This window comes from Austrofundulus limnaeus, unplaced genomic scaffold (genome assembly GCF_001266775.1).
Source record: "Austrofundulus limnaeus strain Quisiro unplaced genomic scaffold, Austrofundulus_limnaeus-1.0 Scaffold251, whole genome shotgun sequence".
NCBI classification, from domain to species: domain Eukaryota; kingdom Metazoa; phylum Chordata; class Actinopteri; order Cyprinodontiformes; family Rivulidae; genus Austrofundulus; species Austrofundulus limnaeus.
Genome location: NW_013952653.1, coordinates 517,356 through 534,694, shown reverse-complemented (window position 1 = coordinate 534,694; position 17,339 = coordinate 517,356). Strand labels below are relative to the sequence as shown.

The window sequence follows — 17,339 nt, the reverse complement described above, 5'->3', positions numbered from 1 at the left end:
CACACACACACACACACACACACACACACACACACACACACACACGTACGGGAGAACACTTACGGCCTTGCGTTCATACTTTGCATACATGCTGAGGAAAATGCACGAGCGTTTAGCAAAAAGGAGTGACACATGCAGTTACGAGGTTGACATTAAAGTCCAGGAAAACAAAACATTACAATAGTTTAAACGCCCATATGTATATTTTCACAAATATTGAGTTCAAAGACCTGCTAATCTTTACTTCACTTTTGCTAACACTCAAACATTAACACACACACTCAAAAGCTACAAAAGGAGCTCTAGATCCACACTTTTTGTCTAAAGATTTACTGGAAATGTTCAATCAGATGCTTTTTTTCATGTTTATAATTAAGAGGCAGCATTCCTTTACTTGACTTTTCAACTCTTTGTACCTCAATAATCCAAACAGTGTCCTAAAACTTTCCTTCCTTTTATATATTTTCCAGATTTCTTCTAATTAGGTGGATTATGACCCACTGCAACATTTTCTATTAAATTGTGCGAAGTAGCATAGTGATAATGACTGATACTAGGAAGTAAATGATGAGCTCCAGCTTCTAACAAGCTTAATGCATCTTAATGCATACTTATCATTGCAGTCAGCTCGTAGACCGAAGCAAAGCTGAGGACGTCAGCTGTATCGTGCTGATTTTAATACCTCTGCTGAATAATTTTCATGAAATGATGCAGGAGTCACCTGTTCCCTGCTGTTGTGGGTGCTTGCTGTTGGGAATTGGCTGGCAGTCATTTTGCCTTTGAAATTTGCCTTGTATTTTCGAAATTAGACCACATTCACCCACAACCATGCATATATTTGGAAAACACATTCAAAATAGCAGTACAATCCCGCAGAATGGTGAGAAAACCATAATGTTGTAATCCTGGGATTAACCCCAAGTCTTATCAAAATCACTTTTCACATTTCGTATGATACATCTTATGCAGAAAAAATGCACGCTAAAACTGGTTTAGATGTTAATGTTGTTGTTTTGCTTTTACATATGAGGTGCAAGGCCTTTGATGCCCTTTTTCATTTTACATCCAATCTCAAAGCAGCTTTGATGGATTTTTGTCAGAGGTGTCTTCTCTGAAAGATCATATTTTGTGTTGTGACTCAGCACATTCGTACAGATATTTTCACTGAGAAGGCTGGATATTACCACACCTTTTGTGTTGTTTTCTAATAGTAGCTAGTCAAGTAGGCATGCCAGGAATGTTTAGTTGAAAGTTATTTGTTCCAGACTGTCTAAAAACTGTACTTAACATTTTTATCTCTGCGATTTTTTAAGGCCTTGTGATAATGACTTAAAATACTATAAAACTTTTTTTTTTTGTCTCAAACTTCTGCTGCTCCACTGTAGTCAAAGCCTGGTGTGTAACAAGTAGGTTCAAAAAATGGATAAGTTTTTGCAGCTCGACTAACAGTTTTTGTCATTTTAAATTTTAAGCTGAAATTTAGACGCTTCGTACATTTGTTTGGATGTTCCGAAGCTCCCACTGTTGTCATGTCAAAGCTGCAAAGCCATGGGGTCTGCAAGAACGTCAAATCCTAACATTAAATGCATTAAATGTTGCCATGAATAAAACTCACATAGACTGTGACATATCGATTTAATAATTAAAAAAAATTTTTTTGCTTGTTTTTACAACTTGACACTGGCCTATCGGTGACAGTGACTCCTCAAAAATTGACTTTTTTTTTTAAAAGAATAAGAATCCACAACACAAAATGGAAACATGTTTTTGTGTGTTTGTGTTGCTTCTTATCATCCATCGAGCCTTTCAGCCGTCTATCTTCTGCTCCCATTTCTTCTGCTCCCAGGCTGTAATTGTTTTGATTGCTAGCTTTGCAGAAACAATATTTAACTTATTTTCTATTTACCTTATGTAACTTAAGATAGGGGTACACGCAATTCCTAATCTTTTAGGAATCAAAAAGAGTTTAGAGAAAATACATTATGCTTGGTAAATTATACTGCAGATCTCCGCAGTGTTAATTCCTGTTATCTGTTTAGTTTTTAGACTTCAGTTCTCTTTATTTATCATAAGTATAGAAGAACTGCATCAGGGCTTTTCTGGCTGCTGGTATACCACAGCAAAGCTAAAGAAACGTACTAGACGGCAGTAGTTTTAGTGGATTTTTCCTTTATTTCATAAAATCCATACAGGTTTAGCTGTGAATCATGTTGCATGAATAATCCATGAACACGTGGATCAAGCACCAGAGATAACAAAATAATCATATGCTAATTGCTAATTATATGGTTAAAAAAAGATGTTTACCTCTCAATCTCTTAATGAACCTCGCTGCTGTGAGTGACTTGTGTTTCCTTCTATAATTTGCAAACTACTGCAGAAGGCAGAAAAATGAAGGGTTTGCACATGCAGTTATAGACATAAACAAGTTGATCCAGTTCTATAAGTAATTAAAAAAAAAACAATTGTTGAATGTCATAAAAAGGTAAAAACTGACATTTTTCAGATACGGTCTACAAAGACTGATGTGTTTTATGATTTATTGCGCCATAAATCAGTTGCTGTCCCTTGATACCCAAACCTATCAAAAAGCCATCAATAAACTATGAGCAGTTTGATACAACACCACATGCTGCCATAAGCACTTAACAGTGTTGGAGTGTCTGGTAATCCACATCTGCTTTGTAGACTCCATCTAACACATTATTTAATGGATTTAAAAAAGCAAATTTGGACTTGATGGCTAAGAAAGTTGGGGAAATTGCTGTCGCACTAAAATTAACTTCATTTTTTATGGAATTTTGTAAACAAGTGCAGCCCTGTGATGGACTTGCGACCTGTCCAGGGTGTACCCCGCCCCTCGCACTGTGACTGCTGGATATGGGCACCAGTGACCCACGCAACCCTGAAAAGGAAGAAGCGTGTACAGAAAATGGATGGATGGATGTAAACAAGTGCATAGAGGGATATGTGCAGCCAAAAATGTTAAAATCCATCGAAATACTCCATCTCGTTAACTGTGATGAGTGTTTTGCCGGAGCACCTGCTGTACGTTAAAGCCTCATTAAAATGTCAAGTGAAATTGAGTGAAAGCAGATCAGCGGAGATGACTGTTTGCGCTGGATTACATAAAAGATAGTGACGTGAATGTTTCATATTCTCTCTGTTGCATCCTGTATATTATCTAAGCTGATACATTTATGCTAGATAGGCTTTCTGATTCCCTGAACATATGTTTTGGCTACACTGAAACGTATCTGCTTGCTGAAAAGGTGTGCCGTACAAAAAAATGCAAGTGTAAAAAGCACATAATATCAAACAGATACAAATCAGCAACAATAAATTTCAAGTATCAAACTACAGACGAAGCACGTGAAGGGTTAATTTCTGAAGGTCTGATCTGTAATTTGAAAATTCAAAGCGATGCTTTTCAAGTAAAAAATGTTAGAATTGGAGTGACAACTTGTTGGAAGCAGTGAGTATGATGAAATTACTCCCTTTCCTTCTGACATCCTCTAGTTTTTTCTTTGTCGCTTTAATAAAATATCAAAGCATATTTTCTGAGACTTCCGTGTCATCTTGTTTGCAAAACATTTAATCTTAAGGTTTGTCGCCTTTGTTGAATTCTAAATATTTGCAGCTTTTAATTGACTCAATCTGATAAACGAGTCCTGTAATCATTACTGCATGTATTGATGACCAAACAGATTTGTATGTTGATGGACAGGAGTAATTAAAGTGCTCTGTCATGTGATAGATGGGCTCTAAAAACCAACGCAGACATTGACACAGACCAAGCAAACCCAGGACCATAAGCTCCTTATGTCCTCCGTGACATATGGCTGCTGTGCAATAAAGATATAAATTTCCACTGTAAGCTCGGGTTTGGAGCAGTCACAGTATGAAGCAATTCCCAGAATATGTTTTGACAAATCCTAAACACGCTTTATTCTTGTTGCCTCATTTCTTTAATCCAAGCCTTCAAAACCCAATTTTACTTTGAATAAAAGTTCTATGCATCCACTTGTCAATTACATTCAGTAAAGTCAGACCTCTTTTGGATTTTTATGTGCATGTAATTGTACTGCAGTGACTCATTCCTTGTCAGCGCGAATGCCTTCGCCAGAAAATGTGTCTGATCAGCAAGCAATTAGGAAGGGAAATTTATTTTGTGTTGTTTAAATGAATGGGTACTAAAGTGCACTTTATTAAGGAAGAAAAACAAAGCTTGTTTCTAAATGTATTGTATCGGTCCTAGTAATTACAACAGTAATTCAATGTACTGTTAGTCAATGCACACTGCTTGCGTTTGATGTGTTGTAGGCCTTTTCAGCGGTCAGCAACATCACCCACCTGGAAATGGACCTTCGACCAGAAGACGATGAGTCACCTTCCATGCAGGATGAAGGAGCCCAGCTTCAGGAGCTGCCCTTCACTCCTGTTCACGCTCCTGTTCTTACTGTGGGAATGAATGTGCCCAGGTGAGTAGCTCAGACTGTCTGTTGGGGTAAGAAAGACAGGAGGATTTAACGCTGTTCAAAACCTCCACAACATTTAAATTTGCTTCAACTTATAAAATTTGGGACATTTTATTTTATGTTTTCCCTGGGGAGCTTTTCTCTTCACGTTGTTGCTTTTTGGCAGCCGTTTTGTGCTTTATTTTTCCAACAGGATTTCCAGAAATCTTAATAAAATATTTTGTTCAAACTACAATAAAATTATAGTTCAAAGACAATCTTTTTTTAACCTTTTCTTTAGAGGTATTTTCTTTGCAGCTAATTTCAGGAGGCACTGCAAAAACTCGTTTCCACTCTTACCCTCTCTGCATGGGGCATGCATCTTTGAGATCATTGCATGGACTTAGATTACACCCTTGAGAGGAGCCCAGGTCTAATAGCACACACAGCAAGCTCAGACTAATTTTCAACAAACAGATAAACAAACAAACAAACAAACAAATAAATAAATAAATAAATAAATAAATAAATAAATAAATAAATAAATACTTGTAATTTTTATTCTCAAGGACTTAAATTTTCTTTCCTCAGAAGTTTGGGCATAGATAGTGGGTAATTACCATTATTTTAAACACAATCGAATCTCAAGTTATGGGCTAGCTTGTTAAAACACTGTACAGCAGATACAGGTACAGAAGAAATGTAACCACCATCCAGGGTCTTCCACTGTCATAAATCAACTCTATAAATCCATAGCTTCACTTTGAACATTCTACTGTTTCAAAGGACTGGATATTTATGTCAACGCCAATACAGTAAGTTACTTCCTTAAAGGGGATGTGTCATGCTTTTAACTTCTTATTTTTCATGTTTAAATCATTCAGTTGGTGTCTATATAAAATGAAACTGCAATGCTTTAGGTCTGTATTCCTCCTTATTGTAACTCCACAATCCCCATTTTCACCTGATGTGTTGCAGATCAACTTGTTTTGAGGTTGTCTCTTTTAATTCAAACGAGACACTTCTCACCCCGCCCCCCTCCAGCTCCCAGACCGGTCCGTTCTAGTTTGATAGAGGGGTTTATGACTATAGAAGCACAAAAACGTTATATTTACAAATTAATGAAAATATGTCAACAATGGTAGACTTGTCCATCCAGGCTTACATTAGAGCCAGAGTCTGACCCAGAACCAGAGGAAAACTAAGACTACCAAATAGGTTAGTTGGTAAGTCTATATCTTCTTTTAGAAGTTTCGTTGCAAATAGTGTGACGTAATAGTTCAGAAAACGTCAAAGAAAATAGAGAAGACTGAACAGGTTGAAAAATACACAAACAAAATATGGTAAATGGACTGTAGTTATGTAGCGCCTTTCTGTCTAACCAGGATACTCAAAGTGCTTTACACTTTCTTTTGCTTTTTCAAAGTAAAAGTTTAATTGATTATAACTTGTTAGTCAACAATTTGTTTTTCTTCTGGAAATTATCAGTTTAAAATTAAAAAAGAAGATCAACAATGTAACTACTTTAAATGTTTTGTGCCTCAATTATTGAACAACCAACTCAACTAGTTTTCCTTGAATAAATTTCCACCTTTCTTGTCAGAGTTTACCTATAAAAATCATTTTATTTTGATAAAGGAGTTATAACTTGATCAAACATACAAAGTAACGTTATGCACAATCTCATATGACATTTAAGATCTATTAGAGCTTGAATTAAATATTGTAGACAACTGTCAGCTACTTATACACTAGATTTTTGATCGATGTCTCTGAAATACACTGAGGTGTAGCTGGGGTTTGGTTTTCTAAACAGTTTGCTGTTGCAGCCGTCTTGATTTGAAGCAGCTCTAAAAGTAGCAGACGAACATTCAACAATTATGTTTTGAGTTTCACTGAATGCAGTGCAGATATTTTGCTAATGTTTAGTTTCTGAGGGTTTAAGCAAAGATGTTGCACAATGTGTTGCGAACAATGCTCAGTTGCAAGTTTTAGCTTTAACAGATGTAAAATTAATGTCACGATATTTGTGTTGAGGGCGATTAGTTGTGGCAACCTTTTTGAATCAGGTGGACCAAAAAAAGTTCATCAGTCATCAGAGCAATGACTATTTTGTGAAAGTGTCTGTGCTTCACAAGATTTCTGTTGATGATATAAACACACACGCCGACAAAAATGAGCAAAAACATTACAGCAAAGTGTGCTGAAATATTGCTTCAACCATAAATCTTATTTTCCTTTACTTTAAATGGATCAAAACTAATTTTATAACATGCTGTTATTCACCAGAAAAACCCCACAAAACCAATGACTTTCTCCATTAGTCTCATCAAATGTTATTAGCTTGTTACCCAGTCAAAACTGAGGGATGAATAGTGAACACACAGTTCTCTGCTCTGTGAGGAAGAAAGACCTCACAGAGCTGCTGGAATCACTGCTTAAAAACATCCTCACAATAATACGGCATTCAAGCTTTGAGAGAAATAAAATACTGTGGGCACGACTCCATTATCCTGCAGTGGAAATTGTACATTTCCTGGAAATATTATTATTCACTTACATCACTCTTATATATATATATATACATATATATATACAGTATACTGTATACATATATGAATATGTATATATTCATATTCTCCAGCTGTCTCATATGCTCCTGGCACAGTCGAGCAGATTGATCTTTGTGTCAGGTCACAACAGGTCCCCTTTTAAACGTCGGCTGCAGCATTAAAGAAAAACACATTTTGGTTTTAGCTGTAGACCAAACTGAAAAACATTTTAACATGTAATACCCCTTTCTATTATTTAGCTTTGAAATTCAGGAAGTAAAGATTCATTCGCCACCGTTTATGCTATAATTTGAAATTAAGTGGATCTTATATTATACAATGACAGCATCTTTCTGCCTTCAAACAATAGTTTTTTTTAGGTATAAATGAATCCATTTTAGAGTCATCCTGACTGAAAATGTCTGCTACCTCAGCAAATACAAAAGTCTAAAAATCATTTTTTAAAAATATGGAGCTGAATGTGGAAGACGTTTGTGAGTCATCCAATCACCAAGCCACAAAGATAATGGGCCCTGGACATTGCTCAGGGGCCTTTTGTAAGTGATCTATATACAGTATATAGGGTGAGTCAAAAGTCCCAGGACACACTTTTATTTCAGAAAGAAAATGGAGAATGACATATCTGAATACCCCAGTGTAAGGAAAATATGTATTCAATAAACTGAAATTGATATTGAACCCATTATTGTTAAATAAAATGATTTGTAGAAGGAATCAAACCATACAACACCAGAATTCTGGAACTGAGTGAGGTTTAATGTCACCGGAGCTGACAGGAAACCACACTGGCGAAAAACCAGGAAGTTCATCAATTTATACATGGTTCTTCAATGCCTGCGTTCGCCCCCTACTGACCTACAGCTGAATCACAGGCATTCAGACAAAATTCTCACCTACTGTTCTCAAAACGTTTAATTATGTGTTGTTATATAATTCGGACATGTTACTGAACCTATTTCAATCAAAACATAATAGATTAAACATTGGCAACATTATAAAAAGGAAAACCTAAGAATATAGTGATGTGCTTTTAACATCAGTACTAACCTCTAATAACTATAAATTTCTTCACCAGTATGTAATGGATGGTGGGGGGTCTGTCTTTTAGGTTGTGTCTGAAATATGGCCTGGAATACCTTGAAAGCCATTCGATCAAGAGCAAATTTACCAAAGATAGGCCCCCCTCACCCGTTACATTCAGGGGTAGATATGTTATTTTATTTACCTAAAGTGCTTTACACTACAATCTGTGTCCTCATTTACCCATTCACACACATATTCATTCAGCACTCTACTAGGTCTTTACAAAGCTAGCATGCACAAATCAATCTGTGGAGATTAATCAGTGCTAATCACATTCATACACTGTTTGGACACAACAGAGGGGACAACAACTGAGACAGCTGGAACTGGGCATCGAACCAGCAGCCCACCAGTTTCAGGACGACTCCACTAACCTCTCTGCCACAGCTGCCCTTATATAAATCTAAAGATATCTATGCAGCACTGGACTAAAAAAGGGGATTTTGCATGATATGTCCTCTTTAAGAGTTTAAGGTGTTACTAGCTAGTGTAATGTTAATCGTCTCATTAATGGCAATATTGGAATACTTGGTAGTAGTAATAATATTATCAGAAAGCTTTAAAAAATCATCTCAGTGTCAATGTATCAAAGCTGTTTTATTAGACCTTTACATTCCACGTTGTAAGTCCTATTTGTGATACTGTGAAAAACCCACATTCTTAATGGAGCTGTCGAGAGATATCTTCTGACGTTGAGTTTGTGGGACATAATTTGATGAATTCAGCGCACAATTTATAAATACAGTGCCAGCGGAATTGCAGCCAGCTTTGTTAATTTGGTAGCCTGAAAGAGGAATAATACTTTGCAAAATAATGAGCACAGTAAATGAGAAACAAGAACTTGTATTGGTGTTGGGGGTTCTGTAAATAAGCATCTGGCACTGAAACAGTTCCCCAATCCCAGCGTTTGGATCCAGACATGATGTTGTTCAGTTCAGTGGGCTGAAACATCTTTGCCTCTTCACTCAGAGCCAAAACATCTTTTTGACTGTTTTCCGTGTGAAATGACCCACTTTTCTGCGAAGAACAATAAAGTTGAAAGAAGTTTAAGCCAAGTAGCTGTGCATATCTGATTGAGCCCCTTTTGAAACGGAAAAAAAAGACGTCTTGAACATTAATCCACAGAGGCTAAATTAAGATAAAACTTTAATCAATAATGAAGAAACAAAAAGCATGAAATTGGCAGAGCTGTGAAGAAAAACACATTTGACTCCCGTCTTCACTGCTGTCACCTTAATTAGTTTGATCAAGGCTTCATTCTTTAAGAAAGCCATCATTGGGGGCTAAACTGTTTACCAAATGGACTCGGGCAGTGTTAGCGCTCTGATAGCATTGTTGCTCATTTTTCTATGCCTGCACTTTAGCCAGCCATCTGTGCACTGTGTTTTCATAACCAGCGTTTGGTGTCAGTGTTGAAAGTATACGTTATGAATGTTACCATAGTTGTGCAAAAACAGGTGGCCACTATGATTAGAGATAACTGGCAATTATGCTTGAAAATCCTGAGGGAGCACTTTGGCATCCGTTCCGTCTCCCCCGTAACTATTATCGCAGTGATGCTGCTTGATGGATATTGCTGACATCCGTATGCTGTCTAATCATCATTTCATCACATTTATGATCCGTGCAGCCGGATATTGCTATTCAGGTTCAGTTAGGGAGGATAAAGTGATAAAGTTGACGTTATCTCACGAAAGATAAACATCTTGAATTAGTATGGAAGCGTTGCGTGATAAAAAATAAAACTCAAATGATAAACGAGTGCTGTATACCACTTAGATCAAGTAATTTTTCCTGTCTCATTTAAAACAAATCACCTTAATGACGCCAGTACAGCAGAGACTTAATGCATTACCTCCTGCTGTTTGTAAAGTGTTACACTTTTTTTTCCAGCTTAGTGAATGCTCGTCTTCTGAAAATTTGACCTTTCTTTTCCAATATAACCCCTCTCCAGTTCCTGTTCGGTCAGCTCCAGGAGCTCACTGGCTCACCTCTTCTCAGCTGGCTTTCCTGAAATTGTGGACTACAGCGGCCAGGTGGCAGAAGTCCTGGACCCCACAGAACCTCTGCCCTTTGATCCTCAGCGGGAAGAGACTGACCTTTTACAGGGAAACCTGCTGGTGTTTCAATTTTTGGCATTTACCAGGTGAGGCCAACAGTGCTTCTGTTACACTTCGGTACATTTTAGTGTATCTTTCCTGGCATGAATGTCTGCCAGTTCATCCCACTTACTCCTATCAAGAACATACACGCAAAAAGCACTCAGAAGTGCAAAATATATATTTCCTATCAAAAGGGCCTGAATACTTCCTTCGGTGTTGTATATAGCAGTCATCCTCTGACAGGATCTGCAAGAAGCCAGAGTCGATGAAGAATGGCTTCAAAGTCCTGCTACCAGCATTCTTTTGATTTGTCTTGTTCATCACGGATTTCTCAGCATGGAGCTGCAGACCTAATATTTTCTACTTTTTTTGCTGATTAGAAACATATGATGCATAACACTGCTCTCATTGCAGATTTTCTGATTTAATGAATTACATTTAACGCTTCTAATTGCCAGCAGATATTCTTTGCATTTCATAACTGAAAGCAGACCTCTGACAGATTGAAAATGAGAAAAAGCCTATAAACCCCAAATTGATTTTTTCTTCTTTTTTTTCAGAAGTGGAGCTAAATTTCATATTCCACAGGCTCTCTTGAGGTTGCAGACTCCAAAATGTCTGAGAAAAAAATGATTTAGACACCTGTATATCTTGTATCTCTGAAAAGTATTTTTTTGGGAAGAAGCCATAATACTTAGGTCAATATGACTCTGTCAGGATATATCTTTTTTTTTGTTCAAAACACGTTGTATATCTGCTATGAGATAACATTTTTGGAGTTTGAATGTAGAAAGAAGAAAAAGAGCAGGAATGATCAAGCACTAGAAAACATGTTTTCAGGCTGAAGCTATTGCCCCCGGCTTACTCTCTTAGTATTTTATTGTTTATTAGTATTTTTACTTTTAAAAGACATTACTGTTTTCTAAAGTGGCAATGTCAGCAAATATTTGTGTGAATTCTTAAAAAGCATAGATACTATTTAGATTTTTATTTCTTTATGATTTTTGGCACATATCTCTCTCTGCAGTTTTTGTGTTATTTGTATAATTTATATATCATAACCAAAAAGAAAAAATAAGTAGGTCCTCTGGATGGGTTCTTCTTTATTGTTAAGCAATGGCCCTCTTTTGCTTGTGACTGACCTGTTTGTCCACCATGTGGAGGCCGTGCTTTTAAGGCTGAGTTCACCTGAAACTCATCAGACTGAAGAAGTCTCTTGGACGAGAGACGAAACGTTTAACAAAAAAAGAACCCATCAAGAGGACCTACTTATTTATTCTTTTTAATTTTTTTCTACCTGGGTTACTGAGATGCATCAGGATATACTGCATATCAAAACATTCGGCTCCTTTAGAACATTCCTGCTATGAATTTTGGCACTTTATTTTTTTATACTTTTAGATATGTTGCTTTTTTGGCCATGTTTTTCTCAAACTGCATGTTTCTGTCTTCTACATCTTTAAAACTCTTCAATTTTTTTATAAATCTTTACTATAACTTTTATCTTTTGTTCTGATTTTACTTTTTACCTTTGTGCTATTTTCAGCTTCCTTTCGGCTTCTATTTTTCTGTCATTCTGACCTTTTCTGCTATTCTTCTGCTAATTGGAACTTTTTTGTTTATCTATCAGCATCTTTTTGCTATTTTAAGCTTTTTCATCTGTTTTCTTTGTTTTTAGCTATACTTTTTAGCTCATTAGAACTGTTTTTAACCTAATTTCACTATTTTTTTATTTCAGCTTCTTACTGTTTAATTCAGCAAATGTGCTCATTCTGATTCTTTGTGCTAATTGAAGCTATTTCAGCTATTTTTATTTAGCTATTTTAGGCTAGTTTTAGCTTTTTAGCTGTTCAGGAACATATACTTCAGCTTTCACACTGCATTTTCACAGGAAATGCAAATTATCCAGTCTCCTTAACTCTTGCTCATTTTAGCTTTGGTGTCTATATGAAGTGTGGGCATTCCAGCCCTGAAATAAATTTTAAAAAAACTTACAAAATGTGTAGCTTAACTCCATAAATAGCAGCACAGAGAAAAAAAAATCAAATACTGTCCATGAATAAGTAAAAGAAAATAAAATATTTTAGTTGTTCAATACACTGAAGTCATAAATGTCTCTGTTTGATGTAAGTTTTGAGGCAGACCATACTGCAAGTGTATTTATCCACACATTTCATAAAGAATTGCAGTTTAATCACATCTTCACTGCAGGCAAGATGGAGAGACCTTTTCTTGTAAAACTGTGAGTTTTAAGAGTTCACTGTCAAATGTTTTAAGCCCGTGGACAAGTTCAAACTCTTCCACATAATAAGCTATATACAGTGCAACAAAATAACTACTGTAATAACAAGAGATATGGATTTCTTTCTTAGATTTTATGTTGAGATGGATAGAGAACTTGTTTGATTTTCCTGCTTCTTTTCAAGTCAATCTGAAGAATCTGTAACCACACAGTTGAGGGTGGGGCGAGAGTGGTTTAGTTGCCTCTTAATTATGACAAACAGGTATGGCAGGCAGCAGTTTTTGCTGTGTCAACAGTATCAATGAGGAAAATTAGAAGCCTGCGGAAAGACAGTAATTTCTCTTTCTCTCAGGTGCTGTAATTATCAATCTGTTTAGAGGATGAATATTAATGCTGTATTCTCTTTGACAATGGAGCATCGCAGCTACTTTAACAGCACAACATCAAAGTGTGTGATTGTCTGCGAGATCACTCGCTGTTCCCATTAGATTCCACTTTGAAATATCCTGCTATGATAGTCTGTCCCTGGCCATGGGGGAGCTCTTAGCACATCCTGCCTGTCTTTTGTTTCCCTTTGAAAGTTCTTGTTGAATACTTCATCATTTAAAATCCAGTAAGTTTTGTATTCATCAGCCCGAAACAAAAACAAGTTCATCCTAAAGTGTTCCTATTTTCAAATTTTCTCTGGGTAAACAGAATTTGCAAGCTCACCGGGGCTCACTGAAGAGTCTTTTTTTTGTGCAAATGTTAAAACTGAAGTGTGGCGGTGAAAATTTGCAGGTGTGTGGAATCACACTCAGAGGCTGACATTTGTGTGAAAAACAATTCAACACATGGGTTTTCAAACCTCAGAGGCTTTTTTTTTCTTTTCTAAATATAATTACTAAAGAAAAATGGAAACCTGTGGGTGTTAACTAGGATAAAATCACATTCATACACTGATTTCTAGATTATCAGTGTATGAATATGATTATCATGCTGCCTTTTTAGACTAAACAAAGAGATCCACTTATTCTGAGTCATGGAAGTAGTGTTGAGTTTATCTACTCAATCATTGGCTTAGATACATCTGCTTATATCATTGATTTTCATTCCTGACTTTTCATCCACGTTAGGTTTTTAGTGTAAGTGTCTGTAAAGCTGAATTATCCACTCTTGTAAGATGTGCAAGGCATTTCATTTTTTTACCTTAACATGTATTTGAGATTGTTCATTAGCAGAAATGTGGTTTATTCTCCAATTCCTAAGGATTTTCTTACCCAGTTATTTCCAAACCTTCACTTCACTTTCATCATTGACCTCAGAATAATCCATCATTGGTAATATTTATAAATATTTGAAGTACTTAGTCAAAACACATTCATGTTTTTACGTTATTCCTATGTTACTTTTATTGGTACTATGAACTATCAGAATTCATAAAAGGAAATTTAAACTTTTTTTAATACTTTTTATTTCACAGAATACCAACAGCAGGTGTTGGTCCTGATTGGCCTGGAAACATCCATGTTACCTTCCAGTTTTATCGCTTCCCACCAGTTACATCACAGCAGCTCAAACTTTTGAGCAATGAGAAGGTTCAGCAGAAAGCCACTGAGATGCTTCCCTGTGTGCTGGCCTCCATCAGCAACGATGGATCTGTTCATTCTGGTAAGGTTTCAGAAGAATCTCACTCTAAATGTGTTTGTTTGAGCTAACTGTGACGTAGAATGAAGTGTATGGGATTATACGGGTTACATTTATAAGGATTTTTAATCAGGGAATGGGGCTTTGTGGATTCTGGGTTATTGTGTATGCAAGCCTACAAAGACATACCATCCTTTGTCATGAAATTAAGACATAATGTATCTCATGGAAGTGAGTAACATTGCATTTTGTTGAAGTGGCATTGCTCAGTTAATCTGTTAATCATATGATTAGGTATTTAAATTCTTCTTTAAAGCTGTGTGTCTAAGCAGATCCAAGGAAAATACTGCAGCTTGTGACAAATCTGGTTAAAAATCATAAGTGTGATACAGATTTTGTGTACAAGCCAAACGGTATATTTTTTCCATGCATTGCCATTATACAGTCACTTCTACAAAACTGGAGGTTTGTTCCATGATTTTCTATGATGCTGTATTATGCTTAGGCACTTCTCTTTCAATCTGCCAAGCGGGGGCTGATTGATGTCAAGTCTATTCATGTAGCAGCTAATGAAATGGAAGAGATATTACAGCTTCTGACAGAGCCCAATATTGAACACACAAATACCCCCTTCGCCACACCCCTCCATTCATACGCCTACACACGTGTCTCTGTTCTCCAGACGCACACTACAGTCTAACTCTGTCAATATTCCTGTCTGTGTCAGCGTATAGTCATATGTACTGTATAGACAAAAGCTAGACAACTGAAGCTTAACTTGCTGAATCATTGATAAAACTATAGGCTCTTTATGTACAAATATAAAACACCTTGAGGAAACATTTGGCATTTTAATCAACATTTTGCAGCACTGTTCATAACCAGTTTAGAAAATGATGTTATCCACTTTAATGCTCTAAATCAGGGGTTCTTAACCTTTTTGACCTCGGGGCCCAGTTTGTTGAACATAAAGTTGCACGAGGCCCAGTCAGACATTACCAATGTATGGATCAAAATGATAATTATTCTAAATCTTGGTTTAATTTCTATTGTATTTACATCATAACTAAACTATCACAACTAACATAACTAAATTAAATACAGTTACAGTTTAACAGTAAAACTCCTGTCAAATAATCACAAGACATGATTATGAGGCAAAAAATTTTATATTGTAACCTGCCCATAACAATTATTTGAACAAATACAAAGGTCAGTCAAAGACCACTCAGGCTTACCAGCTCAAATATGTATATATTTTTTAATATAAACTATAACAAAAATAGACATTTCAAAAAATAAAATTGTGGGCATAAAATAAATAAATTAAAATGTTTAATGTAAATGTTTCAAATAAAAAAACTGTAAAAATTAATTTGATAAAGTACAAATGAAAATATAGCATTTTTAAAGTTTTGCAACCAGAAGCTGCTCTTCATATTAGTGACAAAMAATAACAGTAACAACAGCTTTTTGACAAGTTTAAAATTTCTTTAAAATACATTCTACATTCAAAATGTTTAAAAATAAACTACAAAAATTAATTTAAAGTGCAAATTAAAATATAGTTGTAGATGCAACTGTATTTGATAATGTTTTGAACTTTTAAAATATAGTATGGTAAAAACAGAAGCTGCTCTTCATATTAGTGACAAACGTTGGTGTTTTTTGACAAGTTACTTTCATTTTTGCTTCTACTTTTCATTTTAAATAGGTTTCCATTCTTGGCAGATTTCTAAGTTTCTTCTTCTACTGTACATATTAAAAAGTTGTTAAACAACTGAGTGGCGCACTACTGCTACTAGTAGTGAGAACGTGTCTTGCACCTTATTCAAAATCAATATGGCCCAAAGTTAAAAACTGTTGTTCTTTTGAGGCTCTCAAGGTGGCACTCGCAGCCCAAGGGGTAAGAATCTCTATTATGAAACAAAAATGTGTGTCTGTCAACTAGAGTGAATGGAAGAGTAGCAACAAACAAAGAAAACTTTTAATTCATTAGCAATGAAGCTTTATAAAGCTATTTTGTTCATGGATTTTTGTCTGTTCAGCCATACTTGATGTGGTACTTTTAGAATGTTTATATAAATGGCCTAATTTAAGCTGCTGTACTTCAGTAGATCCATTGTCTAGATGTAATTTTGTTATTTCACACTTCATATTGTCAATCTAATTGAAATTCCTCTGTAAAAGCTACCAAAATCGAGTTTTTAATTTCTCATCCTCCACAGCTAGATGCTGTGTAGCCCCTCCCGCTTCCATGCCTCCTTGCTAAGATGATAAAAAGGTTTTGTTTTCAAAATGAATGAATTAAAAGATATAAGCAATCTCATTCTCTTCCACTTTCAATTATGAAGTGACCACAGACTTAGCAAATACAGACACCTACACACTAATATTTATAAAAATACACAATGTCTGCTGTTTATAAAACATTTCAAATGCATTTGATTAAAAATTCTTTGTTTTCAGAACAAACGACGAGAAGAACATTATACAACATTCTGGAGTGTAGGATGCTTTATGTTGTGAGTGTAAATGGCTGAATGTTATAATGTCACATTATGACATATTAAGTGTTCGCTATAGCATGCTGGCTTTTAGGTTTATTTTACTTGGAGGAAATAAATCTAAAGTAAATGTGGGAAAACAAAACAAACCATGAATGTAAAATATGTTGTGTACAGCTCAGCTTGTGTTCAGAGTTTAAGGCAACAGCCACTTTTGCTGTACTAACCCTTCAGTTTTAACCTGCTGGAACATCAAACTTTGTGTTTTTCCTTTTTATTTGCTGTGGTAAATTCAGAGTTCCGCAAAATCGGTCCAAGTTGCAAATATGTACCAACTAAAAAAAGGTATCTTTAATTGGCTTAGCTCAACGTCAATAAATATAAATGTGGTCTGAGTATTGTATGTATTTTTTGGCAGCCCAGTGAGAGAGTTGTGCAAAAAAAATTATTTGAGTACTTTTTATTAGTTAAATCATAAATCTTAAAAAAAAGTTAAATCATAAATCATCAGCGTTGATGCGTGTTGCGTGTTTAATAATTTTTGATTGCGTATGTTTAGAAATGTTTTGTCTTTACTACGACATTTTTCCTGTAGATAAAGAGCCATGTGAAAGTCTTCGCTTCCAATGGCATGTTTCCTTTTTTCTTGCCTTAGAACACGTAATTAAAATGGATTTTTTGCTGGTGAAACTTGATTTGTGGATTTGTGATTTGAAGTATTTTGCACCCATAATGTCAATACTTGGTAG

The 17,339-nt window shown here is 35.7% G+C and overlaps 1 protein-coding gene across 3 annotated transcripts in view; it reads left to right on the top strand.

Annotated features, from left to right (window-relative positions):
• Positions 1-17,339, top strand: part of nphp4 (nephronophthisis 4) — a gene marked incomplete in the record, with an annotated part of 156,485 nt that overhangs the window by 99,092 nt on the left and 40,054 nt on the right. For all 3 annotated transcript variants that reach the window (XM_014020399.1, XM_014020398.1, XM_014020401.1), the window contains 3 exon segments: positions 4,324-4,481; positions 10,068-10,259; positions 13,920-14,107. In XM_014020399.1, the coding sequence (XP_013875853.1) occupies positions 4,324-4,481; positions 10,068-10,259; positions 13,920-14,107 (538 nt within the window).